General features: G+C 42.4%; 1 protein-coding gene across 6 annotated transcripts; it reads right to left on the bottom strand.

The window, feature by feature from the left end:
- Window positions 1–490: 490 nt before the first annotated feature.
- Window positions 491–18,502, bottom strand: LOC129105106 (CD209 antigen-like protein E). 6 transcript variants are annotated; one of them, XM_054615993.1, is made up of 10 exons: window positions 18,274–18,502; window positions 16,652–16,758; window positions 16,116–16,190; window positions 15,942–16,043; window positions 4,606–4,716; window positions 3,691–3,777; window positions 3,041–3,075; window positions 2,725–2,865; window positions 1,270–1,379; window positions 491–737 (listed from the first exon to the last, which is right to left on the bottom strand). In XM_054615993.1, the coding sequence occupies exons 2-10, from the start codon at window positions 16,719–16,721 to the stop codon at window positions 587–589; spliced, it is 882 nt and encodes a 293-aa protein (XP_054471968.1). In that variant the 5' UTR covers window positions 16,722–16,758; window positions 18,274–18,502; the 3' UTR covers window positions 491–586. The 6 variants fall into 6 exon arrangements, with proteins under 6 accessions (XP_054471968.1, XP_054471967.1, XP_054471969.1 ...); XM_054615992.1 differs by lacking the exon at window positions 18,274–18,502 and having other exon boundaries at window positions 16,652–18,247; XM_054615994.1 differs by lacking the exons at window positions 15,942–16,043; window positions 16,116–16,190; window positions 18,274–18,502 and adding exons at window positions 5,480–5,581; window positions 5,653–5,727 and having other exon boundaries at window positions 16,652–18,247.
- Window positions 18,503–19,251: the final 749 nt, after the last annotated feature.

Genomic DNA, 19,251 nt, shown 5'->3' with positions numbered 1-19,251 from the left:
TTTGCACTTTTCTCCACCGTGTCCGGAGATTCAGCACGCAGCCATGACCCCCATTGTTTACACCAGGGGTCAGCTGCTGTCGGAGGAGAGACCCGAGGTTCCCCGTGAGCTGAGGAGGAAGAGGATGCCGTGCTGGGGCAGACGTTTCAAACCCGTCCTCCCCTCCATCATCATGGGAAACGTGAGGTCTCTCCCCAACAAGATGGACGAGCTATCAGCACTGACTCAACATCAGAGGGAATACCGGGAGTGTGACGTCATGGTGTTTATGGAGACATCAGAGGGAACACCCCTCTGCTGACGGAGAAGCGGCCTGTGACGTCATACACTCTGAGACAAGCAGGCTGCTCACACATCACCCCAATGCCCTTTTCACAAGCAGGAGCAGAGACATTAAACCAGAAACTTTCACCAGAGTTGATGGACTCTGCTGAGCACAAAGTGTCATGAAGAAGAAACAAGACATCTTTATGTGGTTTGAGGATGAAGATACAAATAATTTCCCCTATTAATAAATTGAGCAATCCAGTCTGCAATCCCCCCAAAAAATGAATTCACAATTGTTTAATCTCAAAACTCATCAATGCTAAAACTTTTTCTCACAGATCCATCTCAAACTGGCGCTACAAGACAAATCATTCCAGTTCCTGGGCTCTCCAGCTATGATATGGGCACAGTCCTCTTCCCCGAGCTTTCCCGATTTACCGCCGTTATCAGGCTGAGTTTTCCGCCAGAACCTAACAAGTATACAATAATGACATTGTTAATGTCTATTCACCAGGAAATGTAAAGATCTAAACTATGTGCTAAATGATCACCCAACTTATTCCTGTTTCTTTTTCTTATTATTCTTTAGCAGAGTCTTAAATGTTACCAACACTTTTATTGTGATATGCTGGGATGTCTTGGAACTACTTTGTAGTTCTATGAATTTTCTGCAAAACATTACAACATAGCTGTTTATGCAGTATTTTTCTACTTCATTACGTTCATTGACCTATTGTATATATGAAGATAACTACCTTTCTGTTTGGAAATTAAAAGGAGCATTGCACCATCTGTTGGTATTACTGGGTAAAAGATATTTCACCAAAGTGCTAGAGTTGTCCTCAGACATGCTGTTTATGTGGTGAGTGGAAATTAGGTCTTCCTCGTCATTACAAGTTCTGTGTTCTGGTAGTTCTGATTCCAAATTTTGGATTATTTCTGACTCAAAATAAATCAATTCCAGTAATGTTTGTATTGTTGCTCATATTTAACATTTCTTACTCTAGAGACAGCGGAGCTCCATCAATCCACACCCAGCTATTCTCCTTGACTCTGTCAGTCAAACCAATCCAAGCGGAGGTTTCCACCACGGGGAACTTAGAGAGGAACATCTGTTCAACAAAAATAACATTTAGTTTTAATGTTACAAGTAAATTTGTTGTATTCAAGATGTTGAATGTAGAGCAGTAGTGAATTGAATAATATTGATTCATAAAAATACAATGAGTAGTATTTGTTACGGTAAAAAACCCCAAAAAACAGCTTATTCTGTTTTTGTTTTTCCTCTAGCGCCACCATGAGGTTGACTTTTGTTTAAAGTGGAAATTCAAATTATTAAATGGATGTTTGTGCTGGATGCTACTTGTATTTATATAAAGTTCTTTCTCTTCTCTTTAACATTTGGTTCAGACTTTCGTTGCTGCATCCTTTGTTGAAATATCTCGACAACTAGAAAGTGAATGAATTGTAACAATTTTGATATCTTAAGTTTGTGGCAAAGATGGGGACTCGAGCTTGTGACTTGGACCAAAGTCACTCTTGAGTTTCACATACATTGACTTGAGACTTGACTAAAGCATTTTATTCTTGTGCATTAAAATCAATGAAAATACAAATTAAAATGTTCAGGTAGCTTAATCATCCACGTCCAAGGTTAAACCAAGAGAACGACCACGTTAATTATTAACGCCGGCTACCAGTGACAATAGTGCATCATGCAGAAAAAGCTTTGAGTTCCTTAGATTTAGCTTGCAGTGTTTATAAAAATGCTTTACAATAAAACAGAACACATTTAAAACACAAAGATAATTAAATAGATTTAAAGCCAAGAGTTAAAACATAAAAATAGAAAGTTAAACAAACTAAAATGTCTTTATGCACAATTAGAATATCAGAAAAGCATTTCTAAAAAAAAGTTACTTGAAAGATGAGTTTGCAGCCTTGATCTCCTCAGGTTTATCATCCCACAGTCTAGAAATTCTGACTTTTCTTTATGCTTTATGTTGCATTCAAGGACATAGGGCAATAAAAGATCTGATGGATAATCCCATAGCTGCAGAGTTTTGGATAAATTGAATACGGGAGAGGGAGGAGTTACAGTAATCTAATCGACCAGTTAAGAAGACGTGGATGACGGTTTCCAGATTTTTAGTAGTGAGAACTAATCCTTTAAAGGTTTCTGAGATTAAGAAAGCAAGATTGAACCACAGATTTGTCTAAATTTAGGTTTTAATTAAAAAAAAAAAAAGTTCTGCCCTGCTGAGTTTTTGAATAAGCCAGAGCACAAAAAACTGTTTGACATTTGTTTGATTGAACTACAGTATCTTGACCTATGAGCAATAACTCTGTCAATAACATTTAATTGTGTATGAAAGTGACACACACACACACACACACACACACACACACACACACACACACACACACACACACACACACACATATAGCACGCTCTACCTGTTCTTCAGTGCTGCTGATGACCACCAGATCTGCCCCTTTGTAACTGCAGTCTTGTCTTCCTTTTCCCCAGGAACCAGACTCTTCAGAGAGGAGATAACAGGCACAGCTGAAGTTCGTCCACCCTGCAGGACACAGTCTCTGCAGGAAACAATGCAATTTTAAAAATCAGTGCCAAATATGCAAGTATGGAGGCTAAAAACATACATATTTGGTGTCCAGCAGTTTGCCATTTATACATGCACAAGTCTAATTGTTAATAAACAGGAAATGTAGTTAGAAAACACAAATGTGCCTCTCTGTTTCTCACACTTACCTCATGTGTGAAACCACTGGGCATTTCATGAGACCCTGCATAAAAAAAATTGAGTCTTTGAAAGAGATTTTAACACACAAATAACAACATGACTATAAAGTGTTGGATAAGTCATGCGTGCAGTTTCTTAAATCTAAAGCCCTGCTCTCTCAAATAGGATGTCAGCATTCTGGCTGATTAGTATTTAAGATATATCAAGACAAGAATCATAATAAAGACGGGTACAAAACTATCCTCTTAATTCAAATAAAGCATAATTCTGAACAGTCAAAATGTGGACTGAGTCGATTCGATTCCACATACTTGACAGCACACTGTTGATTCCAGATCCGTTTTGCAGAACTGAGAATACAGATTATTTTTTCAGACATCCTGTTTGAAAATACATTTGAGTCTTGCAAGAAGATTTTAACACACTGACAACAACGTGACAATAAGATGTTACAAATGTTGAAAAAGCCATGCTTTCTGTTTAAAAAATGTGAACCCCTGCTCCCTCAAACAGGTATAGAGTATAGAAAAAAATAATATTAAAGACGTGTAGAAAACTATACTGGTAATGGTAGATCTGTTTTGCAGAACTGAGAATACAGATTATTTTTCCCTATGTGGCTCCTGTAAAAGAGACTGATTGTGTTGTGTTCACTTACTCAGCTTGTTCAGCGCTTCAATGAGGCTGACATTCAGCCGGTCTCTCTCCTCAGTCAGGTTGGCTTTGACAGCAGAGAGCTCTGCAGCTGAACGGCCAACGGAGTGGAAGTCGAAAAGAAAACAGGAGACACACTGATGTTTTTTACAGGATCTCAGAACCAGATACCAAATAACTAGCATCCTAAAATAAAAATACATTTACGTCAATGGGAACGATTTGTTTTGTTTTGTATTAACAGTAACAATTGACTTTGACAAAGACATCCTGTTTGAAAATACATTTGAGTCTTGCAAGGAGATTTTAACACACTTACTACAACGTGACAAGGTGTTGCAAATGTTGAGAAAGCCATGCTTTCTGTTTTAAAAAATTGCACCCCTGCTCCCTCAAACACATCAAACAGGATGTCAGCATTCTGGCTGATAAGTATTCAAGATAGGTGATAAAAAAACAAGTATAGAAAAAAAATGATATTAAAGACGGGTAGAAAACTATACTCTAAATGCAAGATAAGATAAGATAAGATAAGATAAGATAAGATAAGATAAGATAAGATAAGATAGGATAATCCTTTATTAGTCCCGCAGCGGGGAAATTTGCAGACTTACAACAGCGTAGAGTAAAGTGCACACAAGAGACATAGTAGAAGAAGACAAGCTAAAAATAAAAAATAAAAAAATAAAAAAATAAAAAATAAAAAAAAAAAAATAAAAAAAAAAAAATTATAAATAAGCAATAAAAAAAACAGTAGAAAAAACAACAATAACTGAAATATTATATTTACAGACAGAGAAAAAAACAACAACTATTTTAACTATTTTTAACTTTTTTAACTATTATTGCACAGTGTAATGTGTAATGTATTGCCTATGTGGCTCCTGTAAAAGAGACTGATTGTGTTGTGTTCACTTACTCAGCTTGTTCAGCGCTTCAATGAGGCTGACATTCAGCCGGTCTCTCTCCTCAGTCAGGTTGGCTTTGACAGCAGAGAGCTCTGCAGCTGAACGGCCAATGGAGTGGAAGTCTAAAACAAACCAAAAGACAATCTGATGTTTATTAAAGGATTTTAGAACCAGATACCAATTAATTAATATCGTAATTGGTGGTAGATTTCAAGTGAACCATTGTTTTTCATTAACAATTACAACTTTCTTTGACGAACAAAACACAAAAGGAAACAAAAACTAAAAAAATACATTTCACAAGAGAAAGTTAACAGTCTCATCTTGGTTTCGTAACTGAATCAATTTAAAAAACATTGATATCTTAAGGAAAGAAAAAACAGACAATAACAATTTATTATTATTCATTAAGGGGGAAACAATACATTTAAACAAATTTATATGACCATGAAAATTCCCCAGCTGATTCCTTACATTAAGATCCATTTAGGTGGAAATTGGTCCTGATGTGGGAGGACTAATGTAATTAGCTTGTTTTTTTCAATAACCTTCAATTCTATTTGTGTATAGCCCAGTATCACAAACATAAATAAAGTAAATCACAAACAGAATAATGCTCCAGAAATCATTACTCAAATTCTGAATGTGTTTTAAACTCATTCAATATTTACAAATTGAGTTCTATAAGAAGTAAGTGATAATTTTAGTTTTTTTAAAAAGTGATTTAAGGACAACAAGCAAAAGGAAAAAAATAAATAAGAAAAGGAGAGCCACATAGAGGAGCAAGGATGGCAATTAAACATTTAGATAAAACCTTTTTTTTTTTAGAGCAGAATAACGCTCATACAAATCTCAAATTGAAATTTGGATGAAGATCAGACTCACAGTGGACACCGAGAACGACGAGTCCAGCCAGCAGGAAAACACTCAGCAGCCCCAGAGAGAGAACAACAGCTCTATGAGATCTGATCTCTGAGCTGCTGGGACCTGAACACAGAGTCAATACAGTCAATCATTCAAAGTGATCAGATGATGATCTACAGACTCAACATTCTTACCTGTGTGAGTTCTTGAAGGTCTTGAGGAAACTTGAGATTTTTCATATTCAGTGTTGACGTAGATTTCCTCCATCGCTAAAACGATGGCCAGCTACTAAATGATGAACGTGCTGTTGGTTACAATTTCTTTTTACCCTCTGAGGAAGTAACAAGTTTCAGAGGTGCTAAAAGTAGTTTCTATGACAATCCTCTACCACAATATTATCATATCTATCAATATATGTGTGCTATCTATCTATTCAATTTAATCTTATTCAAAAGGGGCTTTATTGGCATTGGAAACAAACATTTACGTCAAAGTACAGTGTGAAATAAAAAAAAGACATGAATAAAATGAAAACTATATAGAAATGTGTGAACAGAGCATTGCAACATTGTGATAAATATATACAAAATAAGTAAAGTTTTACCCAAAAATACACAAAAAAAGTGCAGTTTTGCACTTAGAGAGATACATATCTTTATTTGTTGTGTGTGTTAACATACAAATATATATATATATATATATATATATATATATATATATATATATATACAGTTGCAATCAGAAAAATCCACCCCTCTCACCTCAAAAGACATTATAGTGATGTGGATGAAAGATAATGACAATAAATGACAAAACACCTCATTAAACAACAAAAAATATTTATTGATACATATTTGAGTTATCCCCCACGGATGCACGTAGTTGAAGACCTCACGGACAGGGTCCTCAGCCAGACGTTCCAAGTTCACCCTCACCACAGGCTTGGGTTAACCAGGTCTGTCCGGCAGCCTCCCCCGCAACCTGATCAACTCACCACCAGTTGGTGATTGGTTGAAAGCTCTGCTCCTCTCTTCACCTGAGTGTCCAAGACATACGGCCGCAGATCTGATGATACGACCACAAAGTCGATCATTACATTACATTACATTACAGTCATTTAGCAGACGCTTTTATCCAAAGCGACTTACAGGAAGTGTATTCAACATAGGTATTCAAGAGAACTACTAGTCACCAGAAGTGCATCTCCTTTCTTAAACAAGCATCTTAAAGCATAAACCAGAGCAAAAGTATAGTGCAGAGGCAAATTACTATGTAATAGCTCTTTGGCCTATTGTTTTCTGTTACAAAGTACACTTATGAACCGCCCTATGCTCAAACATAGTGTTCGTTATGGACAATCCATGAATAGTCCAACAACAAAGCACCATTTGGTTTCAGATCAGGCAGGCCGTTCCTCCTAATCACACCAAACCGCATAGGCACAAACAACAGTCAGAGACTTGCGATGCCGGTGATCAGCACACCCAGGTCCCCGCCCCTGCCTGCCACCTGGCTCACATTGCACCTGACCCCAATGCCTATTCCTGCGGGTGGTGGGCCCACAGGGCAGCTGTTCCATGTCGATTTTTCAGGCTGTGCCTGGCCGGGCTCCATGCGCCAAGGCCCGTCCACCAGACTGCCCTTTTCCGGACGAGGTGCCACAACTCGTTATCAGCCGATTCATTAGGGGTCTGTGAATCGCTTTTAGTCTGACCCCTCCCCTGAGACCACTTTGCCTTGAGAGACCCTACCAGGAGCTATTGCCCCCGACAACACAGCTCTCAGGATCACTGGGGCACACAAACCCATCCATCATGTTAAGGTGGCGATTCATTGGCGGGGTAAAGAAACTGAAAATTAAAATTAAACATATACAGCAAATTTGAAATAAGATAAATAAATAAATCAATATTATATGAAAAGTATCCTGGGAATTGCGTAAGTTAAAAAATAAGGTAAATTAGATTTACTTGAAACGTGGAAAAAATAAGAAAACAAAACAATAATATTAATAATAAACTAAATAAATAAATCATTTTGATATATCCAATAAGGAGGAGGCAGAAGTCAGTCAGAATGTTTTTTTAAAAAAAGACTTCCAAATCTCCCGCTCCATTTTACCCTCACTCGTGAATAAGATCCCGAGATACTTGAACTCCCTCGCTTGGGGCAGTGACTCACTCCCAACCCAGAGGGTGCAATCCACCGTTTTCCGGAAGAGAACCATGGCCTCAGACTTGGAGGTACTGACTCTCATCCCGACCGCTTCACACTCGGCTGTGAACCGCCCCAGTGCGTGCTGAAGGTCATGTTCTGAAGAAGCCAACAGAACCACATCATCTGCAAAAAGCAGGGATGCGATTCTGAGGTCCCCAAACTGGAAACTCTCCTCCCCCCGGCTGCGCCTTGAAATCCTGTCCATGAAAATCACAAACAGGATTGGTGACAATGGGCAGCCCTGGCGGAGGCCAACACGCACTGGGAACAAGCTCGACTTTGTGCCGAGTATCCGGACACAGCTCTCACTTTGGTCATACAAGGACCGAATGGCTCGTAGTAACGAACCAGGTACCCCATATTCCCGCAGTAACCCCCACAGGACTCCCCGACGGACACGGTCGAAGACCTTCTCCAAGTCCACAAAACACATGTAGACTGGATGAGCAAACTCCCATGCACCCTCCAACAGACCTGCAAGGGTAAAGAGTTGGTCCGCTGTTCCACGTCCAGGACGGAATCCGCATTGCTCCTCTTGAATCCGAGGTTCGACAATCGGATGGAGCCTCCTTTCCAGCACCCTGGAGTAAACTTTCCCGGGAGGCTGAGCAGTGTGATACCCCTATAATTGGAGCACACTCTCCGGTCCCCCTTTTTGAAAATGGGAACCACCACCCCGGTCTGCCACTCCAGAGGCACTGTACCCGACTTCCACGCGACAGTGAAGAGACGTGTCAACCAAGACAGCCCAACAATGTCCAGAGCCTTTAGCATCTCCGGTCGAATCTCATCCACTCCTGGCGCTTTGCTGCTGAAGAGCTTTTTAACTACCTCAACGACCTCCGCCAGGCATATGGACGAGTCTTCCCCTGAGTCTTCAGACTCTGCCTCTTCCACAGAGGACGTGTTGGTCGGGTTCAGGAGTTCCTCAAAGTGTTCTTTCCACCGCTCGACAATATCCCCAGTCCGGGTCTGCAGTTCTCCCCCCCTGCTGAGCACAGCCTGAGAAAAGCCCTGTTTCCCCTTTCTGAGTCGTCTCACGGTTTGCCAGAACTTCCTTGAGGCCATTCAAAAGTCCTTCTCCATGGCCTCGCCGAACTCCTCCCACACCCGGGTTTTTGCCTCAGCAACCGCCGCAGCTGCAGCCCTTCTGGCCAACCGGTACCTGCCTGCTGATTCAGGAGACCCCGAAAGGCCTCCTTCTTCAACTTTACGGCCTCCTTCACCACTGGTGTCCACCAGCGGGTTCTCGGATTGCCGCCACGACATGCACCGATCGCCTTCCGACCACAACTCCTAGCAGCAGCTTCCACAATGGAGGATTTGAACATGGCCCACTCGGATTCCATGTCCCCAGCCTCCCCCGGGATGCACGAGAAATTATTCCGGAGGTGGGAGTTGAAGACCTTCCGGACAGGATCCTCAGCCAGACGTTCCCAGTTCACCCTCACTACACGTTTGGGTTTACCGGGTCTGTCCGGCAGCCTCCCCTGCCACCTGATCCAACTCACCACCAGGTGGTGATCAGTTGACAGCTCTGCTCCTCTCTTCACCCGAGTGTCCAAGACATACGGCCGCAGGTCTGATGACACAACTACAAAGTCGATCATAGACCTTTGGCCTAGGGTGTTCTGGTACCAAGTACACTTATGAACCTCCCTATGCTCAAACATGGTGTTTGTTATGGACAGTCCATGACTAGCACAGAAGTCCAACAACAAAGCACCACTCGGGTTCAGATCGGGCAGGCCGTTCCTCCCAATCACACCCCTCCAGGTTTCTCCATCGTTACCCACATGAGCGTTGAAGTCTCCCAGAAGAACTATGGAGTCCCCAGTCGGCGCCCTTTCCAGAACACCACCCAAGGACTCCAAGAAGGCCGCGTACTCCGAACTGCCGTTTGGTGCATAGGCACAAACGACAGTCAGAGACTTTCCCCCTGCGATTCCCAGTCGCAGAGAGGCGACCCTCTCGTTCTCCGGGGAGAACTCCAGAACAGCGGCGCTCAGCCGGGGGCTTGTGAGTATCCCCACACCCGCCCGGCGCCTCTCACCCTGGGCAACTCCGGAAAAGGAAAAAGTCCAGCCCCTCTCCAGGAGTTTGGTTCCAGAACCGGTGCTATGCGTGGAGGTGAGCCCAACTATATCTAGTTGGTAGCGTTCCACCTCCCGCACCAGCTCCGGTTCCTTCCCCGCCAGAGAGGTGACATTCCACATCCCTAGAGCTAGTCTGTGATGCCGGGGGTCAGCACGCCCAGGTTCCCCCCCCAGCCTGCCGCCCAGCTCACATTGCACCCGACCCCAATGCCTATCCCTGCGGGTGGTGGGCCCACAGGGTGGCGGCACGATGTAGCTTTTTTGGGCTGGGCCCGGCCGGGCCCCATGTGCCAAGGCCCGGCCACCAGACGCTCGCCAGCGAGCTCCCCTACCAGGTCTGGCTCCAGGAGGGTGCCCCGGTTTCCCTATTCCGGGCGAGGTGCCACAACCTCGCATTGTCCGATTCATTGGGGTTTTGTGAATCGCTCTTAGTCTGACCCCTCCCCCCCGAGACCACTTTGCCTTGGGAGACCCTACCAGGAGCTATTACCCCCGACAACACAGCTCTCAATACAGGCGGTTCGGTGCAGCGTCAGCAGTGATGCGGGCGTTGTACCGGACCGTTTTGGTGAAGAAGGAGCTGAGCAACCACACTGGACTCTGTGAAGAGGGCCTGCTCCCTATGTAGATATGAAAGACTTATTCGAAGCTAACGAAAACACAATGATTCTTAGTTTCAGGTGATTGTACACTGATGAAAACCGTTAGAAATGTGACATTACAGTTCTGCCAACTAATTACAATAACTCCTACAAACTGTTCCTTTAAAGGAGCAAAGTGTAAAAAAGAAAAATGAGACAAGATGGACAAATGTACAAGAAAACAGCTTAAGTCAACTTTATTATCCTCATAAGTTTATTTCAGGGTCAAGCTTCATTATAGTATCTATTCAGTATAATGTGCAGCTTGGTTTCTATGCATACGATAGTCATCAGCACATGTATACAGATACATGCTAAAGATCCCGGCCTCCTGCGGTTCATTTTCCCGGTAAAAAGCAGCTGATTATGGCAAGAAAACCATACTGAGAACTCGATATCCGACCACCAAGCATTTACATGCCTCCTTCCCTCTATATACATCACACACGCCATGAGATCATTTAAGGCCTTTTGCATGTTCACAATAACTTTTAACAGATGTAATATTTCAAATACTAAGCCAGTTTTTCACAGATCCATTGCCGAGATTTATCACAACGCAGATCATTCCAGTTTCCTCGAGGGTTCCTGCGAACTACTATTTGAACACAGTCCTGTTCACCCGACTGTGGATGTCCTCCACCGTTATTAGGCGGTTCATTCCAGTACCTAGGAGGTGATAAAGCTGGTGAATTTTCACAGGAATTGTTTACTTCACCGAAGTGGCCGAGAAAAGCAATTTAATGCAGCTTAAATTCTTTCTAGTGAAATAAAAATGTGGATCTTTAGCTTCCAACCAAATTAGTTTATTTCTCCACGTGGTGCAGCAAAACTTGCAATACAATGTTGGAGATTCAGTTCGGTCTGATTTTCATAATAATTATTTAGACAGCTGTACAATAAATAAACCTGATAAAGTGCAGCATTAGTTGCATATGATCAAGAACATTTGTTGTGTGTCTTACTTCACAGTGTCACTCAGTGGAGTTCCATCAATCCATATCCAGGTGCCCTCGTTGTCTCTGTCACTTAAACCAATCCAAGTGAGTTTTCTGATGATGCTACTGAGGAATTCCTGTTCAAGATCAAAGGACAGAAAGTCTGTATTTATGTTTAAGTTTTATTACATATTGCAAATGCAAGGATTCATCTGAACAATCACAAGAATTCACATTAAAATCGTATTCGCTCAAAAATACGTGATGTTATTATCAATACAGCTGATACATAGTTAATGTTGAATCAGAATTATATATCCACATCTGTATGGAATGCATATTCAGTTCATATACAGAGTAGAAATAAAACAAAAAAAGAAGATGGGAGGGCATGAATATCCATAGAATAAAAAAATTATTTCGAAAATAAAAAGTACACGTACATAAAAAAAGTGCAGGGTGAGAAAAAGGAGCAGGCATAATCGGTGGCGGAATAAGTACTCAGATTTTTACTGTAGTAAAAGTAGAAATAGTACAGTGTGAAAATACTATGTTACAATTACAAGTCCTGAATTTAATATTTCAAGTAAAAGTACAAAATAATTAGGATCAAAATATACTTAAAGTAACAAAAGCAAAGGTACTCCATCCATCCATTTCCTTCCGCTTATCCGGGGCCGGGTCGCGGGGGCAGCAAGCTAAGGAGGGTCCTCCAGACGTCCTTCTCCCCAGCAACACTTTCCAGCTCCTCCTGGGGAACCCCGAGGCGTTCCCAGGCCAGACGAGATATATAATCCCTCCAGCGTGTTCTGGGTCTACCCCGGGGCCTCTTACCAGTTGGACGTGCCTGGAAAACCTCTAAAGGGAGGCGTCCAGGAGGCATCCTGATCAGATGCCCGAGCCACCTCAGCTGGCCCCTTTCGACGTGAAGGAGCAGCGGCTCTACTCCGAGCTCCCTCTGGATGTCTGAGCTCCTCACCCTATCTCTAAGGCTGAGCCCAGCCACCCTACGAAGGAAGCTCATTTCGGCCGCTTGTATTCGCGATCTCATTCTTTCGGTCACTACCCGAAGCTCATGACCATAGGTGAGGGTTGGAACGTAGATGGACTGGTAAATCGAGAGCTTTGCCTTACGGCTCAGCTCCTTCTTCACCAAAACGGTCCGGTACAACGCCCGCATCACTGCTGACGCTGCACCGAACCGCCTGTACATCTCCCGCTCCATTTTACCCTCACTCGTGAATAAGATCCCGAGATACTTGAACTCCCTCGCTTGGGGCAGTGACTCACTCCCAACCCAGAGGGTGCAATCCACCGTTTTCCGGAAGAGAACCATGGCCTCAGACTTGGAGGTACTGACTCTCATCCCGACCGCTTCACACTCGGCTGTGAACCGCCCCAGTGCGTGCTGAAGGTCACGTTCTGAAGAAGCCAACAGAACCACATCATCTGCAAAAAGCAGGGATGCGATTCTGAGGTCCCCAAACCGGAAACTCTCCTCCCCCCGGCTGCGCCTTGAAATCCTGTCCATGAAAATCACAAACAGGATTGGTGACAATGGGCAGCCCTGGCGGAGGCCAACACGCACTGGGAACAAGCTCGACTTTGTGCCGAGTATCCGGACACAGCTCTCACTTTGGTCATACAAGGACCGAATGGCTCGTAGTAACGAACCAGGTACCCCATATTCCCGCAGTACCCCCCACAGGACTCCCCGAGGGACACGGTCGAAGGCCTTCTCCAAGTCCACAAAACACATGTAGACTGGATGAGCAAACTCCCATGCACCCTCCAACAGACCTGCAAGGGTAAAGAGTTGGTCCGCTGTTCCACGTCCAGGACGGAATCCGCATTGCTCCTCCTGAATCCGAGGTTCGACAATCGGACGGAGCCTCCTTTCCAGCATGACGGCCTCCTTCACCACTGGTGTCCACCAGCGGGTTCTCGGATTGCCGCCACGACAGGCACCGATCGCCTTCCGACCACAACTCCTAGCAGCAGCTTCCACAATGGAGGATTTGAACATGGCCCACTCGGATTCCATGTCCCCAGCCTCCCCCGGGATGCACGAGAAATTGTTCCGGAGGTGGGAGTTGAAGACCTTGCGGACAGGATCCTCAGCCAGACGTTCCCAGTTCACCCTCACTACACGTTTGGGTTTACCGGGTCTGTCCGGCAGCCTCCCCCGCCACCTGATCCAACTCACCACCAGGTGGTGATCAGTTGACAGCTCTGCTCCTCTCTTCACCCGAGTGTCCAAGACATACGGCCGCAGGTCTGATGACACAACTACAAAGTCGATCATAGACCTTTGGCCTAGGGTGTTCTGGTACCAAGTACACTTATGAACCTCCCTATGCTCAAACATGGTGTTTGTTATGGACAGTCCATGACTGGCTTTACAGTCTCTACGATATGCACTTTTGTCTGTCGCCATCTTGTTTTTTGCAACCAGAAGTGACACAAGAGGGTGGAGCTAATAAAACATATTTAGTTGACAGAAATGTTACAAATCACTTTGATGAACTGAAAACACTGTGTGATAGGGTTTAAGTTGTAAGACGAGCACACGGACAACTCCCAGACCGGACATCACAGTGGTAGAGACCTGTCAATCACATGGTAGCTCCGCCCTAAATCATACCCTGCTTTATGGTCTGTTTGACTCTAAATGGAGCATAATTTACTAAATGAACATCATGCTGTATTGAAGAAGACTTGAAACTAGAGATTGAGAACATAAACTCATGTTTACAATGTTTACTGAGGGAATAAATCAAGAGAGAAGTAGAGTCATTTTCTCATAGACTTCTATACAACCAGAGGAGTCGCCCTCTGATGGTCAGTAGAGAGATTGCAGGTGTAAGACACTTCAGCATTGACTTCACTGTTCAGACCTGGACATTGTCACTTGGGAAAAACAAAATATAAATATAGAATTTCACACTACCTGCTCTTCAAGCGTGTCTACGATCACCAGATCTGATCCTTTGTCTCTGCAGTCTTGTCTGCTCTCATCCCAGGAAGCAGACTCTTCAGAGAGAAGATAACAGGAACTACTGAACAGTATCCACCCTGCAGGACACGATTTCTCTGTAAAAGTGCAGCAAACGAAAGACATTCAAGATCACACAAGACCCACTCACTCAAAATGAAGAAGTTAGTGGTTGTTGGTTTTTATTGACTTCCTGCTTAGACCGCTGATCTCTTGAGTTCTGAAGCGCATCATTATGACACTTCTTTAATTACTGTTTAAATCTTTGTATATGATATTCATTGCTTCTCAGTACACATAAAAAAATATTACATTCATGTTTACATAACACACTAATCATTTTCCAATTACTTTTTACCACAAATATATATATATATTTTGGTATGTAAGAATTTATCCCTATTTTTGAAATTTTGAGCAATTTTATGTCTTAGATTCACACTTTTACTTTACTTTTACTACTTATTTTTTGCATGATTTTCTTTTTATATATATTAAATGAGTGTTGTTGTAGGGAGCCTGAAATCCTACATTTTCATTGCAAGCAACAACTCTGTAGTTGTTGTGCATATAACAATAATTAACTGTCTCTAGTGACTCCTTGCACACGACTACCAGACCAAGTATTTATTGGATCAAATGGCTAATTACTTAGAACATTACTTCTTAATCACATCAGAACAAAAAGGAAAGAAATATAAAAAATAGAATCCTGGAAAGCAAAAATAGTGTGACCTGAAATTACAACCAAATAGTATGGTTTAACCGAAAAAAGTCTGTTCACGTTGGAAGTTATTACTTAACTGTTGCAAACAACTGTTAGAACTTCACACAGTGGCAGAGGCCACATTTAAATTGGACTAAAATTCAGGCTTTTAGTAGAAAAATAGATGCTACCAAAACATGGAAGAGTTGAATTGTGCATTAATGCAGTCATGTTTAAATAAAGTTATTTGGACAGGGAAAACAGACTGTAAATGTAGTTTATAGAGCTGATATAACAGTGTCATATGTTCAAGGTTCATGACCAGCAGAACCCACAAAGACAAGCACTCACTCTGTTGAGATGAAAGCTGAAGTCTCTCCATCTCTTTGGTCACTTTAGTGAGGTTGTCGTTCAGCTGGTCTCTCTCTTCGGACACGGAGGACAGCTTGTCATCCATGACCCGGAGACGCTCGGTCAGGTTGGCTTTGATAGTGGAGAGATCTGCAGCTGATCCACGCACTGAGTCATGGTCTGAAATGAATCAAGATAATCACAAATCATATATTCTCACTGATACTTATTTAAGAAAATAAATGTTTTTCATGGACTGGTCAATTTGGGCTATTGTGCTTCCATGACATGTTTCCTTTCAGACAAGTGGAAAGAAAACATCGAAAATACACATTTAAATGTTTATTTTACTACCTTTATATTTGCATCTGCAGATTTTCTTCCTAAATTCACCAAAAGTCCTTATAAGATAATGTCTTATTTGCATATTTAAACACAACATTTAAGAAAACTTTAATTTCTTAAACTTACGTTTCTTTCATGAGCAGAATAATGCTCATGAATATTTCAGGTTCAATTTGAATGAAGATCAGACTCACAGTGGACACCGAGACCGACGAGTCCAGCCAGCAGGAAAACACTCAGCAGCCCCAGAGAGAGAACAACAGCTCTATGAGATCTGATCTCTGAGCTGCTGGGACCTGAACACAGAGTCAAACAGTCAATCATTCAAACAGTGATCAGATGATGATGTACAGACTCAACATTCTTACCTGTGTGAGTTCTTGAAGGTTTTGAGGAAACTTGAGATTTTTCATATTCAGCGTTGACGTAGATTTCCTTCATCGCTAAAAAGATGGCCAGCTATTAAATGATGAACGTGTCTAAATGTTTTACCCTCTGATGAAGTAACAAGTTTCAGAGTTGTGGTAAAAATAGTTTCTATGACAATCCTCTCCCACAATACTGTCAGACACACCATATCTATCAATATATGTCTGCTATCCTTTTATTCTATTCAACTTAATCCATTACAAAAGGGGCTTTATTGGCACAGTAAACATACATTTACATTGTCAAAGAAAGTGTGAAATATATATATTTTTTTACATAAATCGACAAAACATACAGAAATGTGTGAACAGAGCTATGTAGCATGGCAACATTGTTATAAAATATACAATAAAAATAAGAAAGGTCGAACCCAAAAATACAAAAAAATGCTATTTAAGCTGCTGGGACCTGAACACAGTGAAGACCAGGGAACACATGAATATAATAAACGATATTCATCTGTTCACATTCTCACCTGTCTGATTGGTCAAAGGGTTTGAGTCGACAGGTTGGGCATATTCAACGTTGGCATAGATTTCCTCCATCGCTCTTGAGGATGCCAGCTATTTCCTAGGGTGAGCTCTGCAGCACAAATTACATGAAAATGACGAAACTCTTGTTGGTTATAATTTATTTCCTTTTTCTTTCAGAAAAAGAGGAAGTCACGACTTTCAGAGGTCCTAAAAAAATTCACCGCCCACCGACACGGACTGTAACCGGCAGTCAAATGAACACATGCATACTAAAAGTCTCAAGTTCTGTTGGGGACACCTAGCAGATTCTCAGAGATTAATTACTTGTTGTTCTATATCACCTTTAAAATTAAATTGACCATGAAACGCAAGCATTTCTAAGTATGATTAAAACTTTCAAACACCTCTGGAACTTGGTCGTGGTCGTGTTCGAGCATAGGGCGGTTCATAATTGTACTTTGTACCAGAACACAATAGGCCAAAGAGCTATGATCGACTCGCAATAGACCAAAGAGCTATGATCAACTTTGTGGTCGTATCATCAGATCTGCAGCCGTTTGTCTTGGACACTCGGGTGAAGAGAGGAGCAGAGCTTTCAACCGATCACCAACGGGTGGTGAGTTGGATCAGATGGCAGGGAAGGCTGCTGGACGGACCTGGTTAACCCAAGCCTGTGGAGAGGGTGAACTGGGAACGTCTGGCTGAGGACCCTGTCCATGAGGTCCTACAACTCCCCCCTCTGGAAAAAATTCTCGTGCATCCTGCAGAAGTTTGGGGTCATGGAATCCGAGCAGGCCATTTTCAAAGCCATTTTCAAAGCTGCTGCGAAGAGCTGTGGTCAGAAGGTAATCGTTGCATGTTGTGGCGGCAACCTGAGAACCCTCTGATGGACACTAGTGGTGAAGGTAGCCGTCAAGCTGAAGAAGGAGGCCTTTTGGGCTTGGCTGGCCGAGGGGTCTCTGGAAACAGCTGACAGGTACTGGTTGGCCAGAAGGGCTGCAGCTGAGGCGGTTGCAGAAGCAAAACCCCGAGTGTGGGAGGAGTTCTGGGAGACCATGGAGAAGGACTTTGAATTGGCCTCTAGGAAGTTCTGGCAGACCGTGAGACGACTCAGACAGGGAAAGCAGGGCTTGTCTCAGACTGTGCTCAGCAGAGGAGGAGAACTACATATTATATGGGATATTGTTGAGTGGTGGAAAGAACACTTTGAAGAACTCCAGAACCCGACTTACACATGCTCCGTGGAGGAGGCAGAGTTTGAAGGCTCGGGGGGAAGACTCATCCATATTCCTGGCAGAGGTCGCTGGGGTAGTAAGAAAGCTCCTCGGCGGCAAGGCAGCTTAAGCTTTAAAATTAATTAAGTTTTTCTTGTTTTGATTGAAAGCGCAATATTTTCCTCCAAAATGTTGTATGAGTAAATACATGATAAGCATAAACAAAATTTGTCTTAGGGGATTTACAGTCTCTACGATATGCACTTTTGCATATACAACCAGAGGAGTCGCCACCTGATGGACATTAGAGAGAATGCAGGTTTAAGACACTTCAGCATTTGCTTCACTGTTCAGACCTGGAGGTTGTCACCTGGGAAAAACAAAATATAAAAATATAAAGTTCGCACTACCTGTTTTTCAAGCGTGCCGACAATCACCAGATCTGCTCCTTTGACTCTGCAGTCTTGTCTGCTCTCATCCCAGGAACCAGACTCTTCAGAGAGAAGATAACAGGAACTACTGAACTACTGAACATTATCCATCCTGCAGGACACATTTTCTCTGTAAAAGTGAAGCAAACGTAAGACATTCTAGATCACAAAAGACCCACACCCTCAAAATGAAGAAGTGGTGTGTATTTATTGACTTCCTGCTTAGACAGCTGAAGTTTTGAGTTCTTGAGTGATCACTAAGACACACATCCCTTTATTTAACTTTCTGTTTCATTACCTCTCATTACTCAGAGAAATTAACTAAATACCTTTTTACATAACAGTTTATGCATCTTGCAATTACCATCTACTACATATATATTTCACATTTTATCCCTATATAATAACAACTTTTATTTGCATCATTTTCTTTTATATATATATATTAAATGAGCATTGTTACATTACAGTCATTTACATTACAGTCATTTAGCAGACGCTTTTATCCAAAGCGACTTACAGGAAGTGTATTCAACATAGGTATTCAAGAGAACTACTAGTCACCAGAAGTCATAAGTGCATCTCCTTTCTTAAACAAGCATCTTAAAGCATAAACCAGAGCAAAAGTACAGTGCAGAGGCAAATTACTACGAAAACAATAATTGCAACAGACTAATACGAATACAATAAGTGCTACAAACTACTACGAATACGATAAGTGCAGTAAACGAATACGAATACAATAAGTGTAGCGAACTGATACGAATACAGTAAGTGCAACAACTAATACGAATGCAATAAGTGCTACGAGGAAGGCTCAGGGTAGTACTTCTTGAAGAGGTGAGTTTTCAGCCTGCGCCGAAAGATGGGCAGCGACTCTGCTGTCCTGACGTCAGTGGGGAGTTCATTCCACCACTGAGGGGCCAGGACAGAAAAAAGCTGTGACCGGGTGGATCG

The sequence above is a fragment of the Anoplopoma fimbria genome, chromosome 16 (assembly GCF_027596085.1).
Source record: "Anoplopoma fimbria isolate UVic2021 breed Golden Eagle Sablefish chromosome 16, Afim_UVic_2022, whole genome shotgun sequence".
Classification (NCBI taxonomy): domain Eukaryota; kingdom Metazoa; phylum Chordata; class Actinopteri; order Perciformes; family Anoplopomatidae; genus Anoplopoma; species Anoplopoma fimbria.
The sequence above is the reverse complement of the archived record's forward strand: the minus strand, read 5'-3'. Positions and strand labels throughout refer to the sequence as shown.

Coding starts and splice junctions, on each gene's coding strand:
- LOC129105106 (XM_054615993.1), bottom strand. CDS start 16,721: ATGGAGGAAATCTATGCCAACGTTGAATATGCCCAACCTGTCGACTCA. Junction 3,076..3,690: donor TGAAGCGCTGAACAAGCTGA/GTAAGTGAACAC, acceptor TTTTTTATGCAG/GGTCTCATGAAATGCCCAGT. Junction 2,866..3,040: donor CCAGTGGTTTCACACATGAG/GTAAGTGTGAGA, acceptor TGTTTCCTGCAG/AGACTGTGTCCTGCAGGGTG.